This window comes from Stegostoma tigrinum, chromosome 12, assembly GCF_030684315.1.
Source record: "Stegostoma tigrinum isolate sSteTig4 chromosome 12, sSteTig4.hap1, whole genome shotgun sequence".
Taxonomy (NCBI): Eukaryota; Metazoa; Chordata; class Chondrichthyes; order Orectolobiformes; family Stegostomatidae; genus Stegostoma; species Stegostoma tigrinum.
In genome coordinates, this window is record NC_081365.1 from 34,681,980 (window position 1) to 34,709,030 (window position 27,051).

General features: G+C 40.9%; 1 protein-coding gene and 1 long non-coding RNA gene across 3 annotated transcripts in view; one reads left to right on the forward strand and one right to left on the reverse strand.

Moving 5' to 3' along the window:
- lrrc58b (leucine rich repeat containing 58b) overlaps positions 1-26,603 on the forward strand; it is a 49,119-nt gene extending 22,516 nt beyond the window's left edge. The window contains exons 2-4 of the mRNA XM_048540618.2: positions 23,484-23,612; positions 24,070-24,347; positions 24,887-26,603. Coding sequence (XP_048396575.2) covers positions 23,484-23,612; positions 24,070-24,347; positions 24,887-25,080 — 601 coding nt within the window. The 3' untranslated portion in view covers positions 25,081-26,603. The remainder of the gene's footprint in view (positions 1-23,483; positions 23,613-24,069; positions 24,348-24,886) is intronic.
- LOC125456966 (uncharacterized) lies at positions 3,447-16,730 on the reverse strand. 2 transcript variants are annotated; one of them, XR_007248547.2, is made up of 2 exons: positions 16,596-16,730; positions 3,447-4,590 (listed from the first exon to the last, which is right to left on the reverse strand). It is a non-coding gene; the product is annotated as an uncharacterized LOC125456966 (long non-coding RNA). The 2 variants fall into 2 exon arrangements; XR_009446550.1 differs by lacking the exon at positions 16,596-16,730 and adding an exon at positions 8,482-8,682.
- Positions 26,604-27,051: the final 448 nt, after the last annotated feature.

Consider the following 27,051-nt stretch of genomic DNA (forward strand, 5'->3'; position numbering starts at 1 on the left):
GGATAATCTTCTAGAACAGTATAGTAGCTGCAGCACTACCATGTCCTTTTCTTTTAAAGACTCCAAAGTTATATTCAGTGGCAGGTGTCCTCCTTGCATCAAAGCAGAGAAAGATCATGAGAGTGCAGAACAAAATATCCAGCTGCTGCTACAACCTGGAGCATGTAAAAATTATGCTCTTCTGAAACATCCTCTCTTTAGGTCTGCTGATTTGACTGGCCTTCAGAGATGGAGGGGTTAAATTTGAAAACTCTATTGGAATTGGCATCACATCTGTTTGTGGTACAGGCAGCATGTCCAATTCATATTGTGTACTGTTTTAAATGTTTAGCGCATATGATCACTGTTACATTGGTCTATACATCATCAAGGGGCCTGATAGCAAGTGACCAGCTCTACTTAAGGCAGCCTTCGCTCTTTTTTAGAGGAGAGGTGTGAAGTGGTGGCAGTTCTTGAAAAGTGAATCTGTAGTGTGTATGGTTTTGAGAAATAGCTGAAGGCATAAGAGAACGAGCACTGAAATTTTCAGAAAATATTTTGGAGACCCTTTGGAAGAGAAAAACAGATCCTCTATTCACTGAGGGAGCAGCAGATCCTCAAATATGTCCGGGAGACAATGAAAGGAAATATCAGTGGAAACCAATAACAGGAATATTACTCCAAGAATCTTAATGCAGAGCAGAAGGATGTTTAATAATTAGGCATTAGCTGTCGGTGTTCAATCTTCAAGTAAAAATTCACCCATTGCACCGATAGTCTCATCCACACCTCACTTTCTATGTCCTTAGATCTACCTAATAATCTCCATCAAACAGTACTTGTGCTTAATTTTGGTCCTATCCACTTCTTTCACAATCACTCCCATCTCATAGCTCGCACAAACTGGCACTCTTTCAAACATGACAGCCACGTCACCTTAATATATTGCAGGACACCTACAGACTCACTGACCCCTTTTCTAAGATTATAATATGGGTCAAAAACAGCAGGAAACCAGAAAGAACCAGTAAAAGATAAATGCCTGCTTTTTTATTTTAAAAACCCAGTAGAGGAAATGGTGCTGGCTGCCATGAGAAGGGGCACCTTTTAAAGTCGTGGCCTCTGACTGGATAAATGTAGAAGGTATGTGCGTACCTAACTATCCACCCTCTTAACTTTAATTGATCCCACAATCACTTCTGATGAGCAAGCTGTAGCTATGACCAATGGTATAGTGATGACAATAATGGGCTAGTAATGTAGAGTCTGAACTAATGATCTGGTGGCAAATATTCAAATTCTGCTTTGTCAGCTGAGCATTTTAAATTCAGTTAAGAAGTTTGTAATAAAAGTATTACAGTAACTATCACTGATTTAAAACTTACCAGTAAGCAGTTATAAAAGTAGCTAGTAAATGACTCTGTCTGACTTTCCTCATCAAGGGCACTGTGGTATATTTTGTCCTTAACCTTTGTGAGTACAGACTGTGAGCAATGCGATTTACTCTTGTCATGGCCCTTTGAAATTTCATCATGAATTAATGATCAGCCTTTTTTAAAAAACAAAATGTTGAACCTACTACCTGCTTCCCATCGGAGAACCCCAAATGGAGTCGCCTTCTGAGCTGGATCAGCAAACATTGTTTGGTACAAGGAGTGGGAAATATGGGAAGTCACTAACCAGTCCCTTCTGGCACCCTGTCAAATGGTAGGCTTTAAAATGCCACAGTAAGAGTGGCCCTTGCTGAATGTAGGAGTAGGAGTCATAGTGACACACATTCTATTGTGGAAGAAGGTTAATGGGTATAAAAACTAAATGCTTGCTGCACTGTGGAAAACCTATGGACAATATCAAACACAGTGGGCTCACATCAATTTGCTACAAGCTTCATGCGAACCTTGAAGTCCATCCATTCCACTGTCAAATAGGTGGTCACCTCTATCAGCATATTTTTGTGGAACCCACCAAGACAACGTTTGAACTCCATTCCCATTACAGTGCATAGCTATTCCTATCATAGGTCTGTGCAGCATTGGTAGTTTAGACTGCTGCTGTCATTGGCTACAAATACCATGATTAAAAGGGACAACCATTGTAGCTAGCATTTGTTCTCCAAGGACTGTTGACAACAGAACAGTAGTAGCTCCATGATGGAGTTGTTTTGGGTTGCTTACCATTCCTGCTCCTACTCGTCACTATGCTCATGTCCTTGCTTGTCAGCTAGCTAGCTAGCTAGCGTAAGCTGAACTAATGCAATCTGAAATCAAGTCCTCTAAGTTCAGAACTGTTTGAGATTATCCAAAGGCATTTATGGCCTAACTCCATTAAATCTCAGCAACCTTGCACCAACCATACTTCAGCTACTAGGAAACACTTTATAGGATCACACGGATAGCAAAATCTGATTAGAACATTGATTTTCTGGAGTTCGTTTTTTGTTGTCAGGAGGAGGATGATCTTAGAATCTGACAGTCCAAGCAGCTGTCTGGCCCATTACTTCTTTGCTTCTACAGGAATATAGTCCTCCCCTCTGCTTTCCCCTCAAAGCCTTGCAAAATCATGCTCTTGAAGAACATGACAAATTGCCTTTTGAATGTTACTACAAAATCTGATTCCAACACCATGCTGTAGGTATTACCAACTCTGTATGAATAATACTTTTCTTTTCATTATACTCTCCAATTTTAATCTGTGATCTTTGAGTGTTGGTGGAAAGGGTGAGGTATTGATTACTGTTAGTGAATGGACTGGTGTGATTGAGAATTCTGTTATTCCCAGGGAGTCATTTGATCCTGTAGAGCCTAGGCAGAAATAAGCTTCATAGTGTTTGTCAACTTGTTCATTTGCCTTCTCCTTTTAAGCTCATTCATCAGCTTCTTGTTGGATAGACAGTGGTAAGGGTTATTCCCTGATATTACCAATGTTGCATTGCATATTGCTCACAGATTTTTAATATCATTCAGCTGAGTACTGGAGGCTCCTCTAGAACAATACTAATAGTATCAGAAGTCAAATGACACCAAGTCATGAGTTTTTGGAGCGCTGCTCCTTCACCTGATGCAGCTTGTGATTTCAAATAAACCAGTTGGACTATAACCTGGTGTCCTGTGATTTCTAACATTATCCAATCCAGTTCAACACTGGCACCTCCACATCAGTCCTACCAGTGGGGGAATTGCTTGTATGCATGTGAGAGATTGGAGTTATTAGCCAGGTCCAGAATATATATTCCTGGTGACCCAGTGGTGAATCTTTGATTTGTTGTGGTAGGTCAAATACAGAAAGCACAGAAAACATTTTGCTGTGCTTTGTTTGCAATTTGACCGTAGAAGTTGCCACACATATATTTCTCTGCCTCCTCTTTTTCCCTTTTGAGCAAATTTCCTTTTCTGCATGACCTCTGCTTGTCTCAGTCATGTTCAATCCTTAGGTGAAGCTCTATTGGACTACTCATTTCTCAATGCAACTTGTTTCAAGGCAAATTTAATCTGAACAAAAAGTAGTTCTGATAACAGCATTCAAATCATTTTTTTTGTTTTGTGGATTATTCAAACTACTTCGAACTGTAGTCAAGTTCTAAAAACATTTGCACAGCAGTCAGAAAAAGTAATCTCACAATTAAGATAGTAGATAGTTTCTGGTGCTTTTTAAGTAGCACTGTGGGGGCTTGTCATTCCACTTAACATTATGCTCAGTTTTTTGAAGTTGAAATAGGGTATTGCTTATGCATTTCAGACCACAGTTTTGAATCCTTTCATGTTCATGTATCACCTTTTGAGGTAGACAAATCAATTTGCACCCCAGTAAGAATTTTTTGGGAGTGAAATTATGTGATGATGTTAAGTTAGTTGATCAACCAAGGCATGTGTTTTTGCTAAGTGCTTCTGAATGCCATATCCCTTGAAAGGAAACAACAGTCAGTGCAATTGGAAAATGAAGGAAACTGCTGGAACATGCCCAGTGCAGCTGACATTGCATGACGCTGTGAACTTATTTAACTCCTGGCATTTTGACAATATTTGCCTTGCCAACTGCTATTGGCTTACTGAATTCAACGGTCCTATATGTTGTAATGTTAAGTCACATGAGGTGCTCCAAATGCAATGGTTTAAAAAAAATCACAATTTGTGTTTTAGCAATGATTTTTTTTTGTGTCATTTCAATCTTTTTTTGGAGCCACTGCTTATTTAGAAAAACACTAATGCACGGTTCTCATTCTGGTGGAAAGATTTTTTTTTTCAGATGCATTTCCATGTAAATGCAAGGAAACCTTTGCATGTTCAATTTTTTGAAAGGTTAATTTTCTTCAGCAAATATTGAAATTTTGGAGACGCAAAACATGGTGGATTCTGGAGATCTTAAACAAAAACAAAAACTCTGCAGGACTGTCAGCATCTGTGGAGAAAGAAGCAGAAACAGTTAACATCTTCAGTCAATATCATCTTTGACATCAGAATGTGTTTTGTGCTCGTCGTGTTTTCTTTGTCATGTTGAGATAGTTGAAGTGTCAACAGCAAACGTTGGCCAATATTCCTGGTATTTAAGTTATGATGCATTCAGCGCAGTAACAAAAACAGAAATTTTTGAAAAAGTCAGCAGATCTGGTAGCATCTGTGGAGAGAAAGCAGAGTTAATGATTCAGTTCCAAGGACCCTCCTTCATCACAGTAATTAATTTTAAAACATTAAACTGCATGTACTACACTGAAAGAAGAACCACATAGGCAAAACACTGATTTTATGATTTTCAATGATGGCAGAACATTACCTGAAAAGAATCCCAGTTATGATAAAAATGTTGTGACATATTGTTACTGTAAGGTAGCCACTTTTTTAAAATACGTATCTGTTTGAAAATCTATCTGTTACATAGTGAAGCTTAAATTATCCTTTCACCTTTTGTCAAGCACTTGAAATGGAGTTGTGGTGGGAAGAGGTTTGGGACACACTGCTCCATACTGAGTATCAGCAGACAGCGGCCAAAGGCCTGCATTCTGAAAGAATACTTGTGGAATGGAACAAAAAGTTCATTTAGTGTTTAACTGCATAATTGATAGGTTCCATGTATGGTGTTGCATTTTCCCTCCATTTTAGCCAAGCCCTCCCATGTGTCATTCCTTCCTAAAGTCCACCCCAAGTTTCTATCATGTGCAGATTTTGATATTAAGATACTCGTTCATAAGACCAAATCATTAATGCAAATTATGAATAACTGCTCTGTGTCTCTGTCCTGGTCCCTCTCTGAGTAGCGATAACGTAATATAGTTGTGTAGAACCTCTGGTCAGTTATTTCCAGCCTTTACCCCACTCTTTGCTTTCTAGTTTTTATCTCATTTGCAGTTCATCTCTCTCTCTGCTCAGGGTATGTGGTTTTGGGGCACTGACACGGTCATATAATGACATTGCAAGTTACTAAAGCCTTCTATTTGAATGTAAAATGGGCTGCTGACTCGCTATCAGGTGTTTTTTCACTATATTACAAAGTTGTGTTGAAAGATGCTGGAAGCAAGTATTACAGCTCATACAGTCTTTAAATTAATTCACTGTCCACTCACCCATTTCATAGGATCAAGTATACAAGCCACGTGGAAGAAACCAGGGCTGTTCTAAAACTTCAGCTGACTCTGAACAGACTAGATGGTGCATGACTCCACTAGGGATATCAGCTAACACTGCACCAACCAGTTGGTCTTTATCAACTAGAGAAATAAGCTAACTGTTTACTGGTCAGATGGTGCCTTTGTCTCTAAGGAGTTGCAGTTTTTTGTTTAAAAGAAACCTTGGGTGCAAATTTACTAATTTCAGCTCCAACCCAAATTTTAAAACTTGTCCAAATTGGATGATGTGTCTGATACTATAGCCCTGATTTGTCGTTTTGTTTTACAGGAGCATAGCAGCACAGTTCATGAAATGATCTGGTATGAAATGGACAGCTGGCATAGCTGATTTTTATGAGATGAGTGTGCTATTTTCCTAGTTGACACTCCTGGTATGTTATGGTATTTGCCACATCTACTAATATGTGGTACTAGATAATGAGAGTTAGCTGCCAGCAATCCTCCTTGTTGCTGTCTTGGGCCTGGTAAGTGATTTATCGCATGAGGGAATGCCATAATAGTGTATCTGAAGAAGAGGTGCTATTCTTAGATAACAAGAGGCTTATTGCATGATAACAATACAGCCACATCTGGACAGGCACAATTACTGGGAGCAATGTGAGCTGGTACACAAGTTCCCATCCACAGCGTGTTATGCCAGTAGAATGGGCACAGTCAATGTGACAAGCATATAATCTGTTCAGAACACGCTGTTTGAATTCCTCTGTTCCATTTTAATACAACTTTCCTCATTCATTTATGGGATGAGGATGTTGCTGGCTGGGCCAACACTTATTGCCCACTCCTAATGTACTTTCAGAAGGTGGTGGTGAGCTGCTGCCTTGAACTGCTGCAGTCCATGTGCTGTCGTTAGATCTACAATGCCATTAGGGGGGAAAGCCAGAATTTTGACTCGGTGACAATGAAGGAACAGTGATAAATTTCCAAGTCTGGATGGTGTATAGGTTGGAGTGGAATCCGTAAGTGGTGATGGTGTTCCCATCTATCTGCTGCCCTTTTCCTTTTAAATGGAAATCATTATAGGTTTGGAAGATGCTGCATTGGTGAATTTCTGCGGGGCATGTTGTAGATGCACACTGCTGCTACTTGGTGAGGTGGTGGATAAAATGGATGTTTTGTAGATGTGGTTTCAATCCAATGGGCTGTTTATCCTCTGGTGTCAAGCATTTTGATTGGTGTTGGTGCTGCACTCATGCAGGCAATAGTGGATAGTCCGTCACACTCCTAATTTGCACCTAAATTGTGATAAGTTCTGGGGAGTCAGGAAGTTGGTTACTCACTGCAGAATTCCTAGTCTCTGACCAGTGCTTGTAGCTGCGGTAAGTATGTGACTAGTTCAGTTCAGTTTCTGGTCAATGGTAATACCCCCAGGATGTTGGTAGTGGAGGGTTCAGTGATGGTGCCACCATTGAATGTTAAAGGGCATTGGTTAGTATCTCTCTTGTTTGAAATGATCACTGCCGTATTTTGTGTGGTGTGAGTGTGATTTGCCACAATTTCAGACAAAGCCTGAATGTGTGTAGAGCTGGAGGAACACAGCAAGCCAGGCGGCATCAGAGGAGGAGGAAAGTTGACGTATTGGGTCAGGACTCTTGTTCAGAAATGGGAAGGGGGGGTAAGGAAGTTCAGAAATAAATAGAAAATAGGGGTGGGCTGGGGAAGGTTAATGAGATGGTGATAGGTGAGTGCAGCTAGGGGGCAGTGACAATTGGTCAGCAATGTGGGTGGAACAGATAAGTGAGAGAGAAGATGGACTATTGTGTCACGTCATGGAGGCAGGAATGAGAGGGAGGGTTAGTCTTGGGATGAGGCGGGGGTTGGGGAAATTTTGAAACTGGTGAACTCCACATTTAGAACATTGGGCTATAGGCTCCTGAGGCAGAATATGAGGTGCTGCTCCTCCAGTTTGAGGGTGGAGTCATGGTGGCAATAGAGGAGCAGCACCTCTCCCAACCTGCACTCACCTATCACCATCCCACCTACCTGCTCCTCTGCTGCCTGGCCTGCTGTGGTGTATTTGACTCCAGCACCTGCAGTTCTTACTGTCTCCAACCCTGAATACTACCTTGTTCATGAAAGTTGGACATAACTTTTTTGTCCTCAGGGAATTGTCTTAACGGTCAGAATTTTTCCTAAAGCAAAATTTGTGCTTGTGAAAGGACAAATGGTTTACCTTTAGTAACTACTGCCATTACATCACAAACTATCTGGAAACATTCCTCCCTTTTTATTGAGGATGGACTGGAGATCTTGCTGCAGAATGTGCAGCAAAAGGGTTATCCTCCTTAGCATGGATCGAGTAGAGTTTTATGAATGGAGGAGGTCAAGCTGAGCAGAAACAAAAACAGTTTGTGTGCTTTTAAAGCATGGTATGTATTTGGAGAAGTGCTTCAGTGAATGTTTGGCACAAATAGGTAATGTATTTTGTTAATGAAGCATATTTATATAGATTAACCCAGATTTGTGAGCTGTATCGAGTTAGTTAGCAAAGTATGGACAGGACTCATTTTTTTTCCCCTACCATGTGCTTATTTTTATTGCTGAGAAGCTGTTTATGGTATATATGCAAACTTTCCATTGTGCTTAACAATGTCGACACATGAAGACCCTGACTTTGAAGTTCTTTCAGAGGGTTTTACAGTCAATAAAGTAATTTGAAAATGTCCTAGTTTACAGCAGTAATTACATGTGGTCACAAATTTGCATTCATCAAGGTTGCACAAACAGCAATGAAATAAATGATTTGATATGTTTTCAGTGATGTTGGTTGATGGATAACTGTTCACTAACATTCCTCTGTCATTCGTTGTAAAATGCCATGGGATCTTATGCATCCACCTGAGAGAACAGGGATTTGATATAATATCTCATGCAAAAGTTGTCACCTTTGATAATTTGACATTTCTCGGCGTTGTAGTCTGTTTTGGTCTGGATTAGCATTGTGCACTTTTTCTTTTGAGAAATAAATTACAACCTTCTGTACTGAGATGAGACTGCTAAGCTGATTTGGCCTGATATTGCTAACAATCCAGCTTCTGTATGAAGCTCTCCAGCAGCCATTATGACAAGTTTTCATTGAAGCTTGATCCCTCCTATCAGAGTAGCACTACTTTTTCCACATCTCTCTTTGGCAAGTTCCTCACCCGGGTCTGTGCAGCAGAGGCAACAAAAGCAAAGTTGCTGGAAAAGCTGAGCAGGTCTGACCGCATCTGTGAAGAAAAATATCAGAGTTAACGTTTTGGGTCTGGTGACCCTTCCTCAACCCTGGATTCTTTTGAGATTAGGGAGAGAAGTTGATCGTGTATTACACCAAGAATTGACTTTGTTTTACAATCTCTCGCCTCTGTTTCTTGCTCACAGCATTCTTTTCCTTCTCTGTGTTACACAACTAATGTTGCATTGAAAGTTCCTGCGTTGATGATTCAGGTCCAGCAAATATGACATGCTGCACATTTTTCATTCTCTAATTCCGATCTGATGTCCTTGTAAAAATCAGAAATGATCCTCTTTAGGGTTGCTGGGGCATAGCCTTTTACTGTATTCATTCCTGCTGGCCAGCATTTAGTGCCCAACCCTAATTGTTCTTGAACTGAGTGGCTTGCTTGGCCGTGTTAACAGTCAAGCACATTGCTGTGGGAATAGCGCCTTTTGTAGGCCAGTCTGGGTGAAGGTGGCAGATTCCTTTGCCGAAAGGATGTTACTGAACAAGATGAGTTTTTGCACCAATCAACTATGGTTACATGGTCACTGTTAGGTTAGTTTTTATTTTTTTTATTGAATTCAAACTTCACCATCTACGGTGGGATTCAAAACCAATCTCACAGAACGTGAACCTGAATTTCTTGGTGACTAGTACAGAGACATTGCTAATACCTCTCCTGACAGTGAAGAACCAGCAGAGAGAGTGGAGACCAAGGCAAACACAAGTTGACATTGCTTGCCTGAGGGCACAGTTTCGATTTGCATTCACTGGATCTTGCCTGGCCATGAGCTCTCTTCATTTCCTAAGATGAATGTAACATAAATGGAGTCCCATTTTTGTGTTCCTCACAACTGATCATAGTGCATTCCTAGATTCTTTTGAGGGGCAAGTTAATGATGAGATAATTTGGCATTAAAAGACTGGGCATAGGTGCTCTTATGGCATGGTGGTAGTCACCTCCTAACTCCTAGGTAGATAGAAGTTCCACCTGCAACAGTAAAGTGTCACAACATGTCTGAACAGATTGAGTCAAAATACTTCCACCTTGTGCTCGAATCAGTCAACTGTAATAAACTAGTAGCTGTGAGTAGGCTATGGATTATGACTTTTTTTTTCTATTCACTTGTAGGATGTAGGTATCGCTGGCTGCCCAGCATTTCTTGCCCATTCCTAGTTTTCCTTGAGAAGGTGATAGTGAGCTGCCTCCTTGAACCACTGGAGTCCTCCTGCTATAGGTTGATCCACAATGCTATTAGGCAGGGAATTCCATTAATTTGACCCAGTGACAGTGAAGGAATGGTGCATATGTCTGCTGCCCTTGTCCTTCCAGATGGAAGTGGTCGTGGGTTTGGAAGGTGCTGTCTGAGGATCTTTCAGTGAATTTCTGCAGTGCATCTTGTAGATTCTAGTAGCAGCAGTGTGTACTGAGCGTCAGTGGTGAAGGGAGTGGATGCTTGTAGGTATAGAGCCAATCAAGCAGGCTGCTATTGTCCTTGGTAGTGTCAAGTTTAGAGTGTTGTTGGAGCTGCAATCATCCAGGCAAGTGGGGCGTATTCCATCACACTCCTGACTTGAACCTTGTAGATGGTGGACAGGTATTGAGGAGTCAGGAGGCGAGTTACTTGCCGCAGTATTCATAGCTTCTGATCTGCTGTTGAAGCCACGGTGTTTATGTGGTGAGCCCAGTTGTTTCCAGTCAATAGTAGCCCCCAGGATGTTGATTATGGGGGATTCAGTGATGGTGACACCATTAAATATCAAGGGGAGGTGGTTAGATTGTCTGTCTCTTATTGGTGATGGCCATAGCTTGGCATTTGTCTGGCGCGGATGTCACTTGCCACTTGTCAGCCAAAGCCTGGATATTGTCCAGACCTTGTTGCATTTGAACATCAACTGCTTCAGTATCTGAGAAGTCACAAATGGCGCTGAACACCTGTGTGCAACCATCAGCGAATATCCCCACTTCTGACCTTGTGATGGAGGGAAGGTCCTTGCAGCAGCTGAAGATAGTTGGACTGAGGACCCCACCCTGAGGAACTCCTTAAGAAGTGTCCTGGAGCTGAGATGATTGACTTCCTCCAACCACTAGAGAGTTTGCCCCCGATACCCATTGATTCCACTTTTGCTAGGGCTCCTTGATGCCACACTTGGTCAAGTGCAGCCTTGATCTCAAGGGCTGTCATCTCACCTCCTGGAATTCAGTCCTTATTTTTGTCCATGTTTGAACTAAGGCTGTTAGGAAGTCAGGAGTTGAGTGGCCCTGGCAGAACCCAAACACTGCAGGTTATGGCTGAGCTGGCACTGCTTGATAGCACTGTTGATGATACCTTCCATCACTTTACTGATCGAGAGGAAACTGATGGGACGGTAGTTAGCCGGGTTGGATTTGTACAGGACAGACTTGGGTAATTTTCCATATTGCTGTGTAAATACCAGTGTTGTAACTGTAGTGGAACAACTTGACGAGGGGAGCAGCAAGTTCTGGAGAACAAGTCTTCAGTACTATTGCTGAAATGCTATTAGGGCCCGTAGCCTTTTCCAGTATCCAGTGTCTCCAACCATTTCTTGATATCACATGGAGTGAATTGAATTGAATTGGCTGAAGACTGGTATCTGTAATACTGGGGACCAAAGGAGGACACAGAGATGGATTGTCCACTCTGCACCTTTGGCTGAAGATTGTTGCAAATGCTTTTGAACCAGGGTTGATGGTAATGGTCGAGTGGGGTATCTGCTGGGCCATGAGGTTACAGATTTGTGCTGGAGTACAGTTATGTGGATGCTGATGGCCTACAGCTTCTAATGGATGCCCAGTTTTTGAGTTGCTAGATCTGTGCGAAGTCTGTCCCATTTAGCTTGGTCATAGTACCGTACAATATGTTATTCTCAAAGTGAAGGCGGGACTTCATCTCCATCTTCACAAGGACTGTGTAATGGCCACTCTTACTGATACTGTCCTGGACAGATGCAGCTGCAGCTGGCAGATTAGTAAGGATGAGGTTAAATATGTTTTTTCCTCTCTTGTTATTTCCCTCATGACCTGCCACAAACCCAGTCTAGCAGCTATGTCCTTTAGGACCTGACCTCCTCAATCAGTAGTACTGCTGCCGAGCCAGTCGTGGTAGTGAACATTGAATCCTCCACCCAGAGTACATTTTATGGCCTTGCCATCCTCCATGCTTCCAAGTTCAACATGGAGGAGTACTGATCCCTCAACAGAGGGAGGACGGTATGTGGTAATCAGCAGGAGGTTTCCTTGCCCATATTTAACCTGAAGTCATAAGACTTCATGGGGTCTGGAGTCAATGTTGAGGACTTCTCATGTTTGAATTTGTATTTATGTAGTTAAATCATTGAATTTATTCAAGTTAGATGAGGAAGTTGAGGGTGGAGTGATTGCAGGTAGAAATCTTCCATTCCATTAATGAATAGAATAGCACGTTCAAAGGGCAGAATAGCCTAGCCCTGCTCCCACATCCTCAAGTCTGTCAGGTCTTGCACCCAGTTAGCTCATTTGTGTGGTCAAAAAGATGTTCATGCTGGAATGGATTGTTATGATTTTGTCACAAGTAGAGATTCTGGAAAAGCTCAATAGGTCTGGCACCATCTGTGCAGTGAAATCAGAGTTAACATTTTGGTTCTGGTGACCCTTCCTCAGAACTGATGGTAGTTAGGAAAATGTTGGTTTGTATTGCAGAAGATAGGGTGGGGCGGGGAAGTAAATGATAGGTGGGGATAGACCCTAAAGAAAGGCAATGGGAGTGGCAATTAGTAGTGATGGTGGTGGGCTGTATCCTGGCCTTTTCAGTTCATTTACTCCTTACCCCCCCACCCCCACCCTAAATTCTGCATATAAACCAACATTGTCCTAGCTATCACCAGTTCTGAGGAAGGGTCACTGGACCTGAAATGTTAACTCTGATTTCTCTTCACAGATGCTGCTGGACCTGCTGAGCTTTTCCAGCAATCTCAATTTGTGTTCCTGATTTACAGCATCAGCAGTTCTTTCGGATTTTATTTTCATGTTGTGTTGCATTCATTTAATCGCGATTCAATTTTAAATACCAAAGGTTTTTCTGAAGTTTAGGATTTTGGAATTTCATTGTTTGATTCAGACATATGTGTATTTTGAGGTAGAGGTTTAAAATTCCACTACTGAATCTCCAATTTCATTTTCTGTTGTGAATTCTTAGTTTCTTATGGATTTGTCCCAGTTTGTTTTTTTTTAATTTTGACTTGTTGGTCAGTCGTGAATTACAGTTTTGTTCAAGTAGAAAGCTGCTAAGCAACGCACCCCGACCCCATACCACCACCACCAATTGCCATTTATTTCTATTGCCTTTTGTTTAATGCAAAAATACAGAATATGGTAGAAGAGCACAGACATAGTGCTTTTGTATTGACAATGCCCATGCAACTATATTTTGTATTGCCTGAGGTAATGTCCTTCATAGTATTTGTAATTGCTTTTGTCTTGCTTTTTCTCCCCACTTTTTAGAGTCATTCAGGTATACAGCGTAGAAATGTTTTAAGTCTTTCCCCTCTCATTATAAAGCTATGCCCTCTAGTTTTGGACTCCCCCATCATTGGGGGAAAAATAACCTTTGCTACTCATCTTATCCAGACCTCTCATGATTTTATAAATCTCTATATAAGGTCACCCCTCATCCTCTTAGGCTCTGGGGGAGAAATGTCCCTTCCTCTCCTCCTACTTACTTAGATTTAATTATCAATATGGCTTGACTGTTGCTTTGTCAGCAAAATGCTTAATATGTAGCTCTATAGTTGGATCTCAGTGCAATTCAGGGCAGAATGAGACCTTCTGAAATGGCCATTAAATCTTAGTTTGTGTCAAATCTCATTCTAAAAGGTTGCATACAGTCAGTTTGCTAGAGCTCAGTTTGTCAACTAGATGTAGACCTTTGCACCTCCTAAGTAGAATTGTCTCATCTGCTGAGGGAATGCTGTGAAACTGAGCCATATCTCAAAAAAAACTGCTACTGCCAACTAGCTAGTGCGACCAATGTCCAATACGTGCTAGCAACTGAGAGATCCAAAGTCCAAAAGCTATAAAATGAATTATTGATTTGACTTCCTTTTGTTTTTGAGTAAAATTTTGTGATGAATTTCCAAGACTTCTCTCCTCATGAAGTTCCTTGAAGATAGGGCTAGATAGAACTCTTTCCATTGCAGACCATGTTGGAAGTGTGGCACAGCATAATCAGCCCTTTAAGGTCAGGATGTTTCAAAATGATTATCCAGTTTAAATTTCAATAATATTTAATATAAATAGTCAGCTGGTGCATTACCATTCTAAATTTTGTTGACTCAATTTTCAATAAACACTGAGGAAGGGTCACAGGACCCTAAACATTAACTCTGACATTTTTCTTCATAGATGCTGCCAGACTGCTGAGCCTTCCCAGCAACCTCTGTTTTTGTTACTGTGTCTATTGGTTTCTTCAGTCAACTAAATAACCTGCTCAGCAGAGGAACTTTGCTCCAAAAGCTCTGATTTCTGCTTCTCATGTTCCCACATTGCTGTAAACTTTCAAAACAAACAACAACAAAATTTGCATTTATGGAGCATTCTTAATGTAGGAAAACATCCCAATGTACTGTACATTACTGTAAATGGACAAAATGCCAGGACAGATAGTAGAAATTAACAGAGGTTCGATGGACTTTGGAGCTGACTTGAGGATTATGAAATGTGATTCACCCATATCTGTTCCTTCTGATGCAGGCATCATAGAAGCTTCTCACTGCTTGTTAATTTAAACCTATTTTTCTAATCAACTGTTCAGAGGAGTTATTTTCACCTCCAGAGACGGATTGGGCTTGAACTTGGGCCTCCCGGTCACTGGGTAGGGACATTACCACTGCACCACAAGAGGGCCTAGTGGTTTACAGCCAACGCTAAATGTGCCATTCAATAGATGCGAAGCTGGAAAAGCATAGCAGGTCAGACGTGTCCAAGGAGCAAGAAAGTCAACGTCAGGACGAAGGGTTTTGGCCTAAAACGTTGACTTTCCTGCTTCTCACTTGCTTTCTGACCTGCTGTGCTTTTCCAGCTTCACATCTGTTGCCTCTAAACAGCAGATTGGTTACGTGCCTCAGCATTTGTGTCGGACTTTCTGCTTACATTCAGAGTCACCAGGTCAGATAGTAATAATCCAGGTACTTGAGGTAACTTTTGAGATAACTTGGAGGTGGAACCTGCGCTAGGTAAGACACTGGACTTGAATGGCCTACAGTTGGGTTAGCCGCCATGGACAGTGCGGGTGCCAACTCCCTGAAAGGCGAATTTGTACAAAAGGAATGCTGCAGAGGAATCCTATGAATGGGGCAGCCTAGAGCAGAAGGTTGATAGAAATACACAATAAAATATTTGATTCGTTGGGAAACCTGCAATTAATGTCAGCTACCATTAGAGAAGCCTAACACAAGGTCAAGCACACAGTATCCCAAAACCAGCCCAGCTTGTCTCCGCTTCCTTAACTTGTTCTTCCTCTGACCCATCCCTTACTCCCACCTCAAGCCGCACCTCCATTTCCTACCTACTACCTCATCCTGCCTTCTTGACCTGTCCGTCTTCCCTGGACTGACCTATCCCCTCCCTACCTCCCCACCTATACTCTCCTTTCCACCTATCTTCTTTTCTCTCCATCTTCGGTCCACCTCCCCCTCTCTCCCTATTTATTCCAGAACCCTCTCCCCATCCCCCTCTTTGATGAAGGGTCTAGGCCCGAAACGTCAGCTTTTGTGCTCCTGAGATGCTGCTTGGCCTGCTGTGTTCATCCAGCTTCACACTTTGTTATCTTGTCAAGCACACAATTACTGCTTCAGCGTGGAAGCAGTTATCAATCCTGGGTAATACTTGTGAAACCATCCATGATGCAGTGTCCATATCGTAGCATCCATTACAGTTAAAGGAGAAAACATACAATACTTGAGTGCTGTTGTGGAAGGTCAGACTGTATGCTATAAGCTCAGCCTGCAGTTATGCAAACTTAGACTGCTGCCATTACGGTTGTGGATACCAGAACTGACTTTTCTTTGAAAGTTGGCACAAAGGAAAATTATTGCAGTTGTCGGATACCACACCTCTCAGCTCCAGGACATCTCTGCAGGAGGTCCTTGCACTACTGTGCTGGCCCAATCATCTTCCGATGCTTTATCAATGCCTTTCCGTCCATTGTGAAACCATAAGTGTTAATATTTGCTGATTTGTGCAATGCTGTATGCCATTTGTGACATTTCAGGTATAGCTGAAGTCATTCAGACTTGGGCTAGTAAGTGGCAAGTAACCGTAACCACACTTGTAGTATACAAGCAGCAGGGAATGATCATCTCCATAGAGAGAAAATCTAAATGACTTCCCTTGATAGTCAATCTCACTACCATCGCTGTATTCTGCTACTGTCAACATCCTCGGGTTTACCATTCACCAGAAACTGAACTGGACTCATGATTTAAATGCTGTAGCTACAAAGGCAGATCAGAGTTTAGGAATTCTGCAGTGAGTAACTCGCTCACTGCCCAAAGCCTGAACAAGATACAGGAATGCAATTCACATGTCTGGATGAGTATAGGTCCAAAAACAGTCAAACAACTTTTCACATCCACGATAAAGCAGCCTGCTTGATTAGCACCACATCTACCACCTTTGACATTGCTGCCACTGTGTGTTGGTGGTGGTGGAAATGAATGTAAAAGCATCTACAAGATGCACTGCAGTATTTTATCAAGGCTTCCCCGACAGCACTTTCCAAACCCACATCCACTAGCACTTACAAGGACAAGGACAGCAGAATCCTGGGAAGACACCACCCTGAAGATTCTCTCCAAGCCACTCGCCATACTGATTTGGAATTACGCTCTGTTCCTTCAGTGTTTCTGGATCACAGTCTTGGAACTCCCTCCTGAACAACAGCATGGGTGGCCCTACATCCTGAGACCTGCAGTGGATCAAGACAACAGTTTGCTACCATCTTCTTTTCCAAGGGAATTATGAATGGACAACAAATGCTAGAGTAGCCAGTTACACTTATTCAAATAAATACAATAAAGAAGTGTTCAGAGAGGTCAACGAGCAAACTATTAGGATTGAAGGAAGAGAAGTCTCCAAGGTCTCTCATCTAAACTCCAGAGAGTATAGGCGTAAGTTGTTCATTCTCTTCACACAATAAACCCCTCATCTCTAGAAACAAATCTAGCGAACCTCTTCTAACTACAACTACATCCCTCATCAAGTAAGGTGACCAGAAAATGTATGCAGGTGCAGTCTTATTAATGCCTTGTATAGTTACAACAACACTTCCTCACTTTATTCTTTGTATGCTGGGATGTTCGTAGAATAAAACTAGTAGTTTTAGTGGAAGAGATCATACAAATTTGTGCATGTAACACAACTTGACATTTAAGTTGTGAAACGGAAACTGTCTGAACTGTGGTTACCAGGAAATCTTTAATCATTGGCACATATTAGCATGGAGCAAAGAAAATGTGACCTATAACCCAGAATGATGTTTGAGTGCACAGTTGGTTATTTAATTTGATTAATGAAACTTGATTCCATTCTGGTTAGATAGCTGTTGTACTGTGTTGGACGTGTGCCAGGATAGTCCCTTCTAAATGCGATGTTAGAGGTTTGTTCATATTTTAACAGATTTGAGAGACCTTGGAATCTACATTGAACTTAGTTGGTAGAGAATGGGCAAAACAATAAATATATTTGTAACTTATAGATGCCTTGGACTTTGAGACATCTGTTGATAAATACAGTCATTGCTAGCAGGCTGAGTCACAGTTCACTTACCTGTTAATATTGGGGAAAATGTTTGAAGTGACCATCATCTTCACAAGCCTTTTGCTGCCTGGCTACCAGGGTTGTGCCTTTAAGGATGATATTCAATTTATTCTTGAGATGCAAACATTGCTCGCAAAGTCAATATTTATTGCCCATCACTAATCGCCTTTGAGAAGATGGTAATGAGACATGTACTTGAACCACAGCAATCTTTGTGGTGCATGCAGGGTGTTGTTAGGAATGGGCCTCCAGGACATTCACTCTATGACCGTTGAAGTTAAAGCAGTTATAGTTCCAAGCCAGGATGGTAACCTGCAGAGAAACTGCTGTCCTTTTCCTGTCCAATGGAAGGAGGCAGCAGATTTGGAAGGTGCTGTTGTAGAGACTTAGTAAGTTGCAATTTTGGATCTTCTATCTCTCCTTATTAAAATTGAGCTAGTTTTCTGTCTTTAATTGTTGAGATTGGGTCAGGTTTGTGTTGACCATTGGTAAGGCTGGGTCAGGATTTTGTTATAAACCTAAAATCACCAAGGGTTTGATTACGATTCATCCAAATTCTTTCCCTTTTGGGAATCTTCCAGCTGGCTAAGTTAAAGTAGCTTTCATTTACCAATCACTTCTTCTCTGTAAAAGTGAGAAAGAACGTTGATAGTTCTTGTGCACCAGGTATCGTTTTGTTTTTATATCTGAGCATTGCTCTTCATGCTTCATGTTCTTCATTACATCTGTCTACCATGTTGGACAAATTATAAATAATTCTATTTCTACATTAATGTTGTACAATATCACTTCTAGATATATAGAGTTGGAAATAATCAATTTCTGCCAGAAATAAATAGAATCCTGGTGCAGTAACCCTTGCTACATTTAATACTCATGTAGTTATTGAGTGAGAATGTACGGCTGTCCGTGGTACAAAGTAACAGTCATTGTTTGGACTTATGCAAGATCAATGGAGAATTCAGGTTCCCTATAAACAGACCTCGATGCATCACTCCCTTCAGGCCTGAAGAAAGACTGAGGGAGGAAAGTATTTCATTGCTGGCATTGAAGGCTTTTAAAATTTTTAACTAGCAAAATTATTCAAAGTTGCCTGGTCTTAATATAGCTTACCTATTTAGTATGAGGAGTGAGGTGCCCAAGATAAATGGGAAAACTTCATACAACGGCATGATGATGATAATCGAGCAATAGCTAGTATTTAAAAATTTAACATAATTTCTGTCCAATGTGCACTGGCCTACAATTCTGCCTAAAAGCATAGTGAGCCTAAGGCTTGGCAGAATTTTAGAAATTCAGCAAAGGAAGACCAAAGCAATGAATAGGAAGGAAATAAAAAATAACAATAGACTAGCAAAGGCATAAAATAGATCATAAATATTTCTGTACTTGTATAATTAGGAAATAATTGGTAGAAGTAAACATGGCCCACTGAGGTGGAGATAGGTAAAATTGTAATAGGGAATAATGGAAGAAACGTGAAACAAATTTTTTAAAGTTTAAAAAGTTAGTAAAAATAATGGCAACCCAAGGACCTAACTAGAATGATGCATTTGAAATCAATATACGCAAATAAACAGGACCAAATGGCAACAGATCTCTGGAACTGAAGACCTACATCATGGGGTTTTAAACGAGGAGGCTGCAAAGATTTTGAATGCATTGTTTTTGATCTTTCAGAATTTCTTGAATCCTACAGTTTCAAAGGAATGGAAAATAGCAAACATAATCTCACTCTTTAAGAAAGGACTTAAATCTTAAATCTGTACACTTAAATCTGTACTGCATTTTCTGTAACATCAGCAGTAAGGAAAGTGCCCATATCTATTATTAGGCTATAAAAGAGCAGTTATAAAATCAAAATGATTAAGTAGTCAACATAGACCTGTAGGAGGGACATCTATCAAATACTTTTTGAGGATGTAGTTAGATATGAGATAAAAGAGAATCTCCGCAATATATTTGTACTGGACAGGGAAAAACTTTGGCTGTAAAAGCTGTTGCTTTTTTTTTGAGGCACTTTCAGTGTTGGAGCTGATTCCTTTGAATTTTAGGGGAAGTAGTTACTGTTTTATAAGATGTTGCATTGTTTTGGAACTTCGGGGGGAAAAATCAAAATAATGGAACTTTAGCAAGGGAGAAGAGAAGCAAAGGTGGAGACCACATGGAAAGTGATTCAAATGGAGCAAGAAGCCTATACTGTTGTCTGATGAGGCAGTGATTCTGCACAGTTACTGCTTCTGCTGTTTTGATTTCAAGTATCTCAAGAAATCGTTTAAGAAAAATTTACAAAACAGCAAGGGTGCAGAATATTCTCAGGAGAGGAAAAAGCAGGAGATTGTTGTATACATTGAAACTAACAGCATGGATGAAGAGAGAATATAGGAAGCTAGGCAGGAATTTAAAAAGAAGGCCTTGAGGGTGATAAAATCTAGATTCCTCCCAGTGCCATGAGCTAGTGAGGTAGGAATAGCAGGATGGAGCAGATGAATGCATGGTTGAGGAGCTGATGCAGGGGAGAAGGATTCACATTTTTGGATCATTGGAATGTCTTCTGGAGTAGAAGTGTCCTGTATAAGAAGGATGGATTGCACCTGAACTGGAAGGGGACTAATATAGTGGTGGGGAGATTTGCTAGAGTTGCTTGGGAGGATTTAAACTAGTAAGGGATTGGGGGTTTGCAGACCCGTGGAGTTAGATCAGTCTGAGACTGGTAAAGTTGGAAAAAGGAGCAAGTCAAGCAGTCAGGACAGGCAGGAACAAACAGAAAACGAGGTAGGAATTAAACTGCCTTTATTCCAATGTAAGGGGCCGAAGAGGTAAGGCAGATATGCTCTGCATGGTTAGGAACATGGGACTGGGATGTCATAGCAATTTAACAGACGTGGCTCAGGGACTGACAGGACTGGCAGCTTAATGGTCCAGGGTACAGATGCTACAGGAATGATTGAAAGGGGACAAAACAGAAGGGGAGTAGTGTTTTCGATTAGAAATAACGTTACAGCTGTACTTAGGGAGGATATTTCTGGGAATACTCCCAGGGAAATTATTTGGGTGGAACTGAGAAATGAAAGAGGTTTGATCACCGTATTGGGATTGTACAATAGCATCCCCCACCATAGTCTGCGAGAATTTTAAAAACAAATTTATAAGAAGATCTGTTATCTGTAAAGATAATAGGGTGATTATGGTAGGCGATTTTAACTTTGCAAACACAGACTGGGACTGCCACAGTATTTAAGGGCTTGGATGGGGAGGAATTTAAGTTTGTATAAGAAAATTTTCTGATTCAGCGTTTAGCACCGAGAGAAGGTGCTAAACCTGACCTACTCTTAGGGAAATAAGGCAGGGCAGGTGACTGAGGTAGCAGTGGGGGAGCACTTTGGGCCAGCAACCATAATTCTATTAGCTTTAAAATAGTGATGGAAAAGGATAGGCCAAATCTAAAAGTTAAAGTTCTAAATTAGAGGAAGGCTAATTTCAACAGCATTAGGCAAGAACTTTCATAAGTTGGTGGATGGTTGTGGAGACAGATGTTAGCAGGTAAATGGATGGCTGGAAAATGGGAAGCCTTCGCGAATGAGATAACGAGAGTCCAGAGACAGTATGTTCCTATTAGGTTGAAGGGCAAGACTGGTAGGTGTATGGAATGTTGGATGTCTAGAGAAATTGAGGTTTTGGTCAAGGATGAGAAAGAAGTACATGTCGGGAAAGACAGCAGGGACCGAGTGAATCCTTAAGAGTATAAAGACAGTAGCAGTATGCTTAACAGGGAAATCCTGGAGGACAAAAAGGGGAAAATGAGAGAGCTTTGGCAAATAAAGTTAAGGAGAATTCAGAGGGATTTCATAAATACACTAAAGACAAAAGGGTAATAAGGGAGAGAATAGGGCCCCTTAAAGATCAGCAAAGCCACCTATGTGTGGAACTGTAGGTGATGGGGAGATACTAAACAAGTATTTTGTATCAGTGTTTACTGTGGAGAAGGTATATGGAAGATTTAGAAAGTGGGGAAATAAATATAGACATTTTGAAAACTGTCCATATTACAGACAAGGAGGTGCTGGATGTCTTAAAATGCATAAAGGTGGGTAGATCCCTGGGACTTGATCAGGTGTTACCCAAGAACTCAATGGAAAGCTAGGGAAGAAATTGCTGGGCCCCTTGCTGAGATAATTGTATCATCGATAGCTACAGGTGAGATGCCTGAAGAATGGAGGTTGACTAACATGGTCCTACTATTTAAGAAAGGTGGTAAAGAAAAGAATTTGGTGGTAAAGAAAAGCCCGGGAACTACAGACTGGTGAGTCTGACAGTAGTGGTGGGTAAGTTGTTGGAGGGAATCCTGAGAGACAGGATTTGCATTATTCGGAAGGCAAGGACTGATTTAGGGAGAGTCAACGTGGCTTTGTGCCTGGGAAATCACGTCACACCTAACATTGAATTTTTTTTTTGAAGAAGTACAAAGAGGATTGATGGCATAGTGATGGATGTGATCTATGTGGACTTTGGTAAGGCATTTGGCAAGGTTAGGTCACATGGAATAGGGCGAGAACTAGCCATCTGGATACACAACTGGCTGGATGATAGAAGACGGAGTGGTGGTGGAAGGTTGCTTTTCAGATTAGATCCTGTGACCAGCAGTGTGTCACAAGGATCAGTGCTGGGTCTGCTGCTTTTCATTATTTACATAAATGATATGGATGTGAACGTGGGAGATATGGTTAGTAAGTTTGTAGATGACACCAAAATTGGAGGTGTAGTGGACAGCAAAGAAGGTTACCTCTGAGTACAGCGGGATCTTGATCAGATAAGCTGATTCATGGCAGATGGAGTTTTGGAAAGGCAATTCAGGGCAGGACTTTTCCACTTAATGGTAAGGTCCTGGGTAGTATTGCTGAATAAAAAGACCTTCGAGAGCAGTTTGTAATTTCTTTGAAAGTGGAGTCGCACATAGGTAGGATTGTGAAGGAGTTTGGTATGCTTGCCTTTATTGGTCTGGGCATTGCACATAGGATTTGGGAGGTCATATTGCAGCTGTCCAGAACATTGGTTAGGCCGCTGTTGGAATACGGTGTGCAATTGTTGTCTCCTTGCTATAGGAAGGATGTTGTGAAACTTGAAAGGGTTCAGAAAAGACTTACAAGGATGTTGCCAGGGTTGGTGGGTTTGAGCTACAGGAAGAGGCTGAATAGACTGGAGCTATTTTCCCTGGAGTGTCAGAAGCTTAGGGGTGACCCTTTTTACAGAGGTTTATAAAATCATGAGGGGATGGATAGAGGTGGTGGAATTCAAAACTAGAGGGCATGGGTTTAAGATTAGAGGGGAAGGACTTACAAAAGGATATAAGGAACAACTTTTTCACACACAGGGTGGCACATGTATGGAATGAGCTGCCAGAGGAGGTCTTAGAAGTTGGTACAACTACAATATTTGAAAGGCTCCTGGTTGACTATATAAGTAGGAAGAGTTTTGAGGGATATGGGCAAAATGCTGGTATATGGGACTAGATTAATTTAGGATATTTGGTCGGCATGGATGAGTTAGACTGGAGTCCATTTCCGTGCTGTCCGTGCTGTACATCTGACTGTACATTCAAAAGGCATTAATAAGGAGTCAATCAAGAGAGTGGACAAAATTAGAACCCCTGCATTGGCAGGCACTATCGTGTATGGATTTAAATGTGGTAACCCCCTAAGCAGCACATCAACAAGTGCCTCTGTGAATTTTTACAAGCTAATTCCAAATATTTTTAATTTATGGACAGTAAACATTCTTTGACGAGTGGAAAACAATAAGATTTGGCTAAGTGTTTCCCCAGTCTTGTGTATAAAGCCTTAATAATGGTTACCTATCTTCTGTCCTTTCTACAGCTTAGAGCTCTTGTATCTAGGTGGGAATGGAATCATAATGATCCCTCCGGAGCTAGCTAACCTGCCATACCTTAGCTATCTGGGTTTGTGTGACAACCGAATCCAGGGCCTTCCACCACAGCTTGCACAGTAAGTGAATTAAGATCCTTGCTGAAAATAAGAAACAATGCTGCTACAATGTAGGAAGTGCACAGTTTGCGGGGTTTTTTATTTATTTATTTATTTGTTTGTTTATTTCATTCATTCATTCATTCATGTGTTCTATTCCAAGGCGCCTCCTTGGCTTGTTTGATTCTGCTTCATCCTAAGCTGTTTCCTTGACAGTTTTTATTAGTAGTGGTTTGCCCTTCCGATCCTTCTAAAGGGCTGGGCAAGGGGGCAGGTCATACTCGTCAGAATGGGAATTAAGCCCACACTGATGTTATTCTGAACTGCATACTAACCATCCAGCCACCTAAGCTAACAGGTCTCATATTAAATGAATAATCATGGAAATATTTTTCTTTAAGTTTTTCTTTTCCTCTGTGAAAAGCTTCTTACTACTCATAGCTATAAGCTGCACTGTTACTTCCTCTGTATGTTTCAGGCTGAACTCGCTACGGTCACTTAGTCTTCACAATAACTTGCTCACATATCTTCCTCGAGAGATCCTCAACCTGGTGCATCTACAGGAACTTAGCCTACGTGGCAACCCACTTGTTGTGCGATTTGTAAAAGACCTCCTCTATAACCCGCCATCTTTACTTGAGCTGGCTGGCCGGATTGTGAAATCCCGTAATTTATGCTATTCGCTGAAAGACATGCCTGCAAACTTGGTCACCTACTTAGATTCAGCCAGCAAATGCCCAAATCCCAAGTGTGCAGGTAAGATAGTGGTGATTTAGTCTATCATGAAGTTTTTAATCCACAATTTGCTCTCTGCAAGCTACACTTCACACAATAGATGGAGGAGTTAAGGCAATTCCTGGAGTGTTTGGTCTCAATGGTCTGGTAAATGTCTAATGCATGTCATTCACTGCCCAGCAAACAGGAGTTACACCAAGCAGTTTCAAATTAAAGCTGCAAGAATGGTTCTTTCTTTGTAAGATAATGCATTATTTAAACTGCAGGAACTTTTGATGGGTCTCTCTAAGAATATTATTCTCACTTAGATTGTGAATCACTGATCTTTTGGTCATTTTGCTTTAATATCTTTTGTACCTCAGTGGTGAACAAGATACGGTTGAAATAATGAGTCTCAAGTCAGTTAATTCCAGGGTAATATTCTCTGTAGTCATGTGGAATTTTATAAATTAGATTTTGCAGCCAGCACTGGGTAAAGAAGAAAGTGGGGGAGTGGGAGAAATAAGCTTTTTGCTTGATTTCAAATGTACTGTGATTTTTTTAAAATTCCTGTTTCCTAGGCGTTTACTTTGACTCTTGTGTTCGTCATATCAAGTTTGTCGACTTCTGTGGGAAGTACCGCCTCCCGCTAATGCACTACCTGTGCTCTCCTCAATGCTTCTCGCCCTGTAGCTCAAATTCACAGAGTGACTGCGACTCAGAAGATGAATTCAACATTCCACAGCACCGGATGCAGAAAGTGCTCCTTGGTTAAATGTTTATGGAAATAAACAAATCCACTGTAAAGACTGGATCACTGTAGTCCTGGAACACTTGAATTTATCTAAAGCAACTTACCAGGGTTTTGTTGACCACAATCATTATTGCTATTATGATAATGTTCAGACCTTCACATCAGCTTTGTGGTATAATAGATTGTACAGTGTTCATAATCTTTAGTATTATCATGAACTCTAAAATATTTGTACTAAAGCACTATATTTTTATGCCAGTAACTGTGAAATGTTCTGGTATTCATTGATATTGGTTGTGGAAAGAGCTATTTTGAATAACCATACTTCTTAAATGTGTAAATGCTTTAATGTGTAATAATTACCAAACTTGTAATCTTCAGTCTGAAAGGCTATTGTTTGTATTTGGTGAGAGAAGTTTTTTTACATAGAGGATCCTGCCTTTGAGGTTAACATATGCTCAGCAGGAGGTAATTTTTCATTTTTGACAGACTGGATCAAATAGTGGGAGTCAAGTTTTCTGCTTTAATTGTTGCAGCATGCTGACTCTGAGAATTCCAATTGAGAAACCACCTGCCAAGGAGTTCAATTATAATTGCAGAAAGGGACTTGACTAGTTGGAGTGATGAATCCCCATTTCAATCCCACTTTGCCAGTTAGCTCCCTGTTCAGAGCTGCGAAACTGAACATAACACATTAAATAAAAGGGCAGAAACCAAGTTTGAAATGGAAAAACGGGGTATCTGATTTAATCACCTGTAACAAAGACATGAAAGCATATTGTTACACAACTAATAAACTGCTTAGAAGGTATTGGACTGTGGTCATTGTTCAGATTTAAACTTCTGTTCCTAAGATTTGTTATGCATTCATATTTGGTGTTTGAAAATGTTTGGGTTTTTTTGTAGTTTAGGTAAGGTATGGATAGCAAGAGAGTTTTACAACTTTGTTGATTTACACTGATGTTTTTAACAAGTCTGCCAGCCTCATAGCTTTAATGAGATGAGAGGCAATGTCCTTTGCTGTGACTTATGTAACTATTTTGTTTAACTTCTGGTAAATTACAGAAGTTTGTTTGAAGTGTTCTGAGCTTTTTTAAAAATTTTGCCTTCATTTTATCCTGTGCAGTTGAAATGAAATGGGCAGGGGGTGTGTGTGGAGATGGGCTGTTGGGGTTGGGTTTGAGGTTGATGTTGATGTCGAGAATGAATAAGGGCTTGCTACCCCTGCCTCAAGCTACACTAATGTTATTCTACCAGTTAACTGTTTTAAAAATGTGATAAAGTGATGGAATTCCTCTGAGCTACAGGATATAAATGGGATAAGAGCCAAGTTCATTCCAATGGAAGTGAATTTATTGAACACAATGGATATCTATGTTAACCTGGATAGTATGATGGAAATTTTGGAATGATGATACCTTCAGGAAAATGCTGAAGGTAGAAGGCGCAGAGAATTTTGTTAGGAATGCAAAACTTTGTTTTGTAGGAAACATTTATTCTGTTTGGTTGAAAATACAGACCAATAAACAAAATAATTAACTAGATGTCTTTATAGATGACACGCGTGATTCTTGTTCTTATTTTTGAACAGTGGAGAAGGATCTCCCATACAGGCTCTAACCCTAGTGGCTCTGAGTGCATTTTGAAACTGGAAGGCCTATCAGAGACCTTTTGAGCTTGAATGCAGCACAAGGACACAATAAAAAGAGAGCTCCCTCCAAACTTTTCAAGAATTAAATTTGTAAATTTGGCTTTTGCAGTCTTGACACCACTTAATTTGAGGAGAGTGTGGGGAAGAGACCACTCTATAGGGCAGTTTGCAGTTGTTGCTCCATCTGGGCAGGCAGGGAAAGCCTATTTTGTTTTCTTCGCACTCTGATCTGTAGGTATGCCACGTGAAGGCCAGTTCTGCCACCTACAGGAACCTAAATGCTGATAAGAAAATCCCAATTGGTCTCGTTTCATTGAAGGCCGTTGAAAAGTAAATGCTAC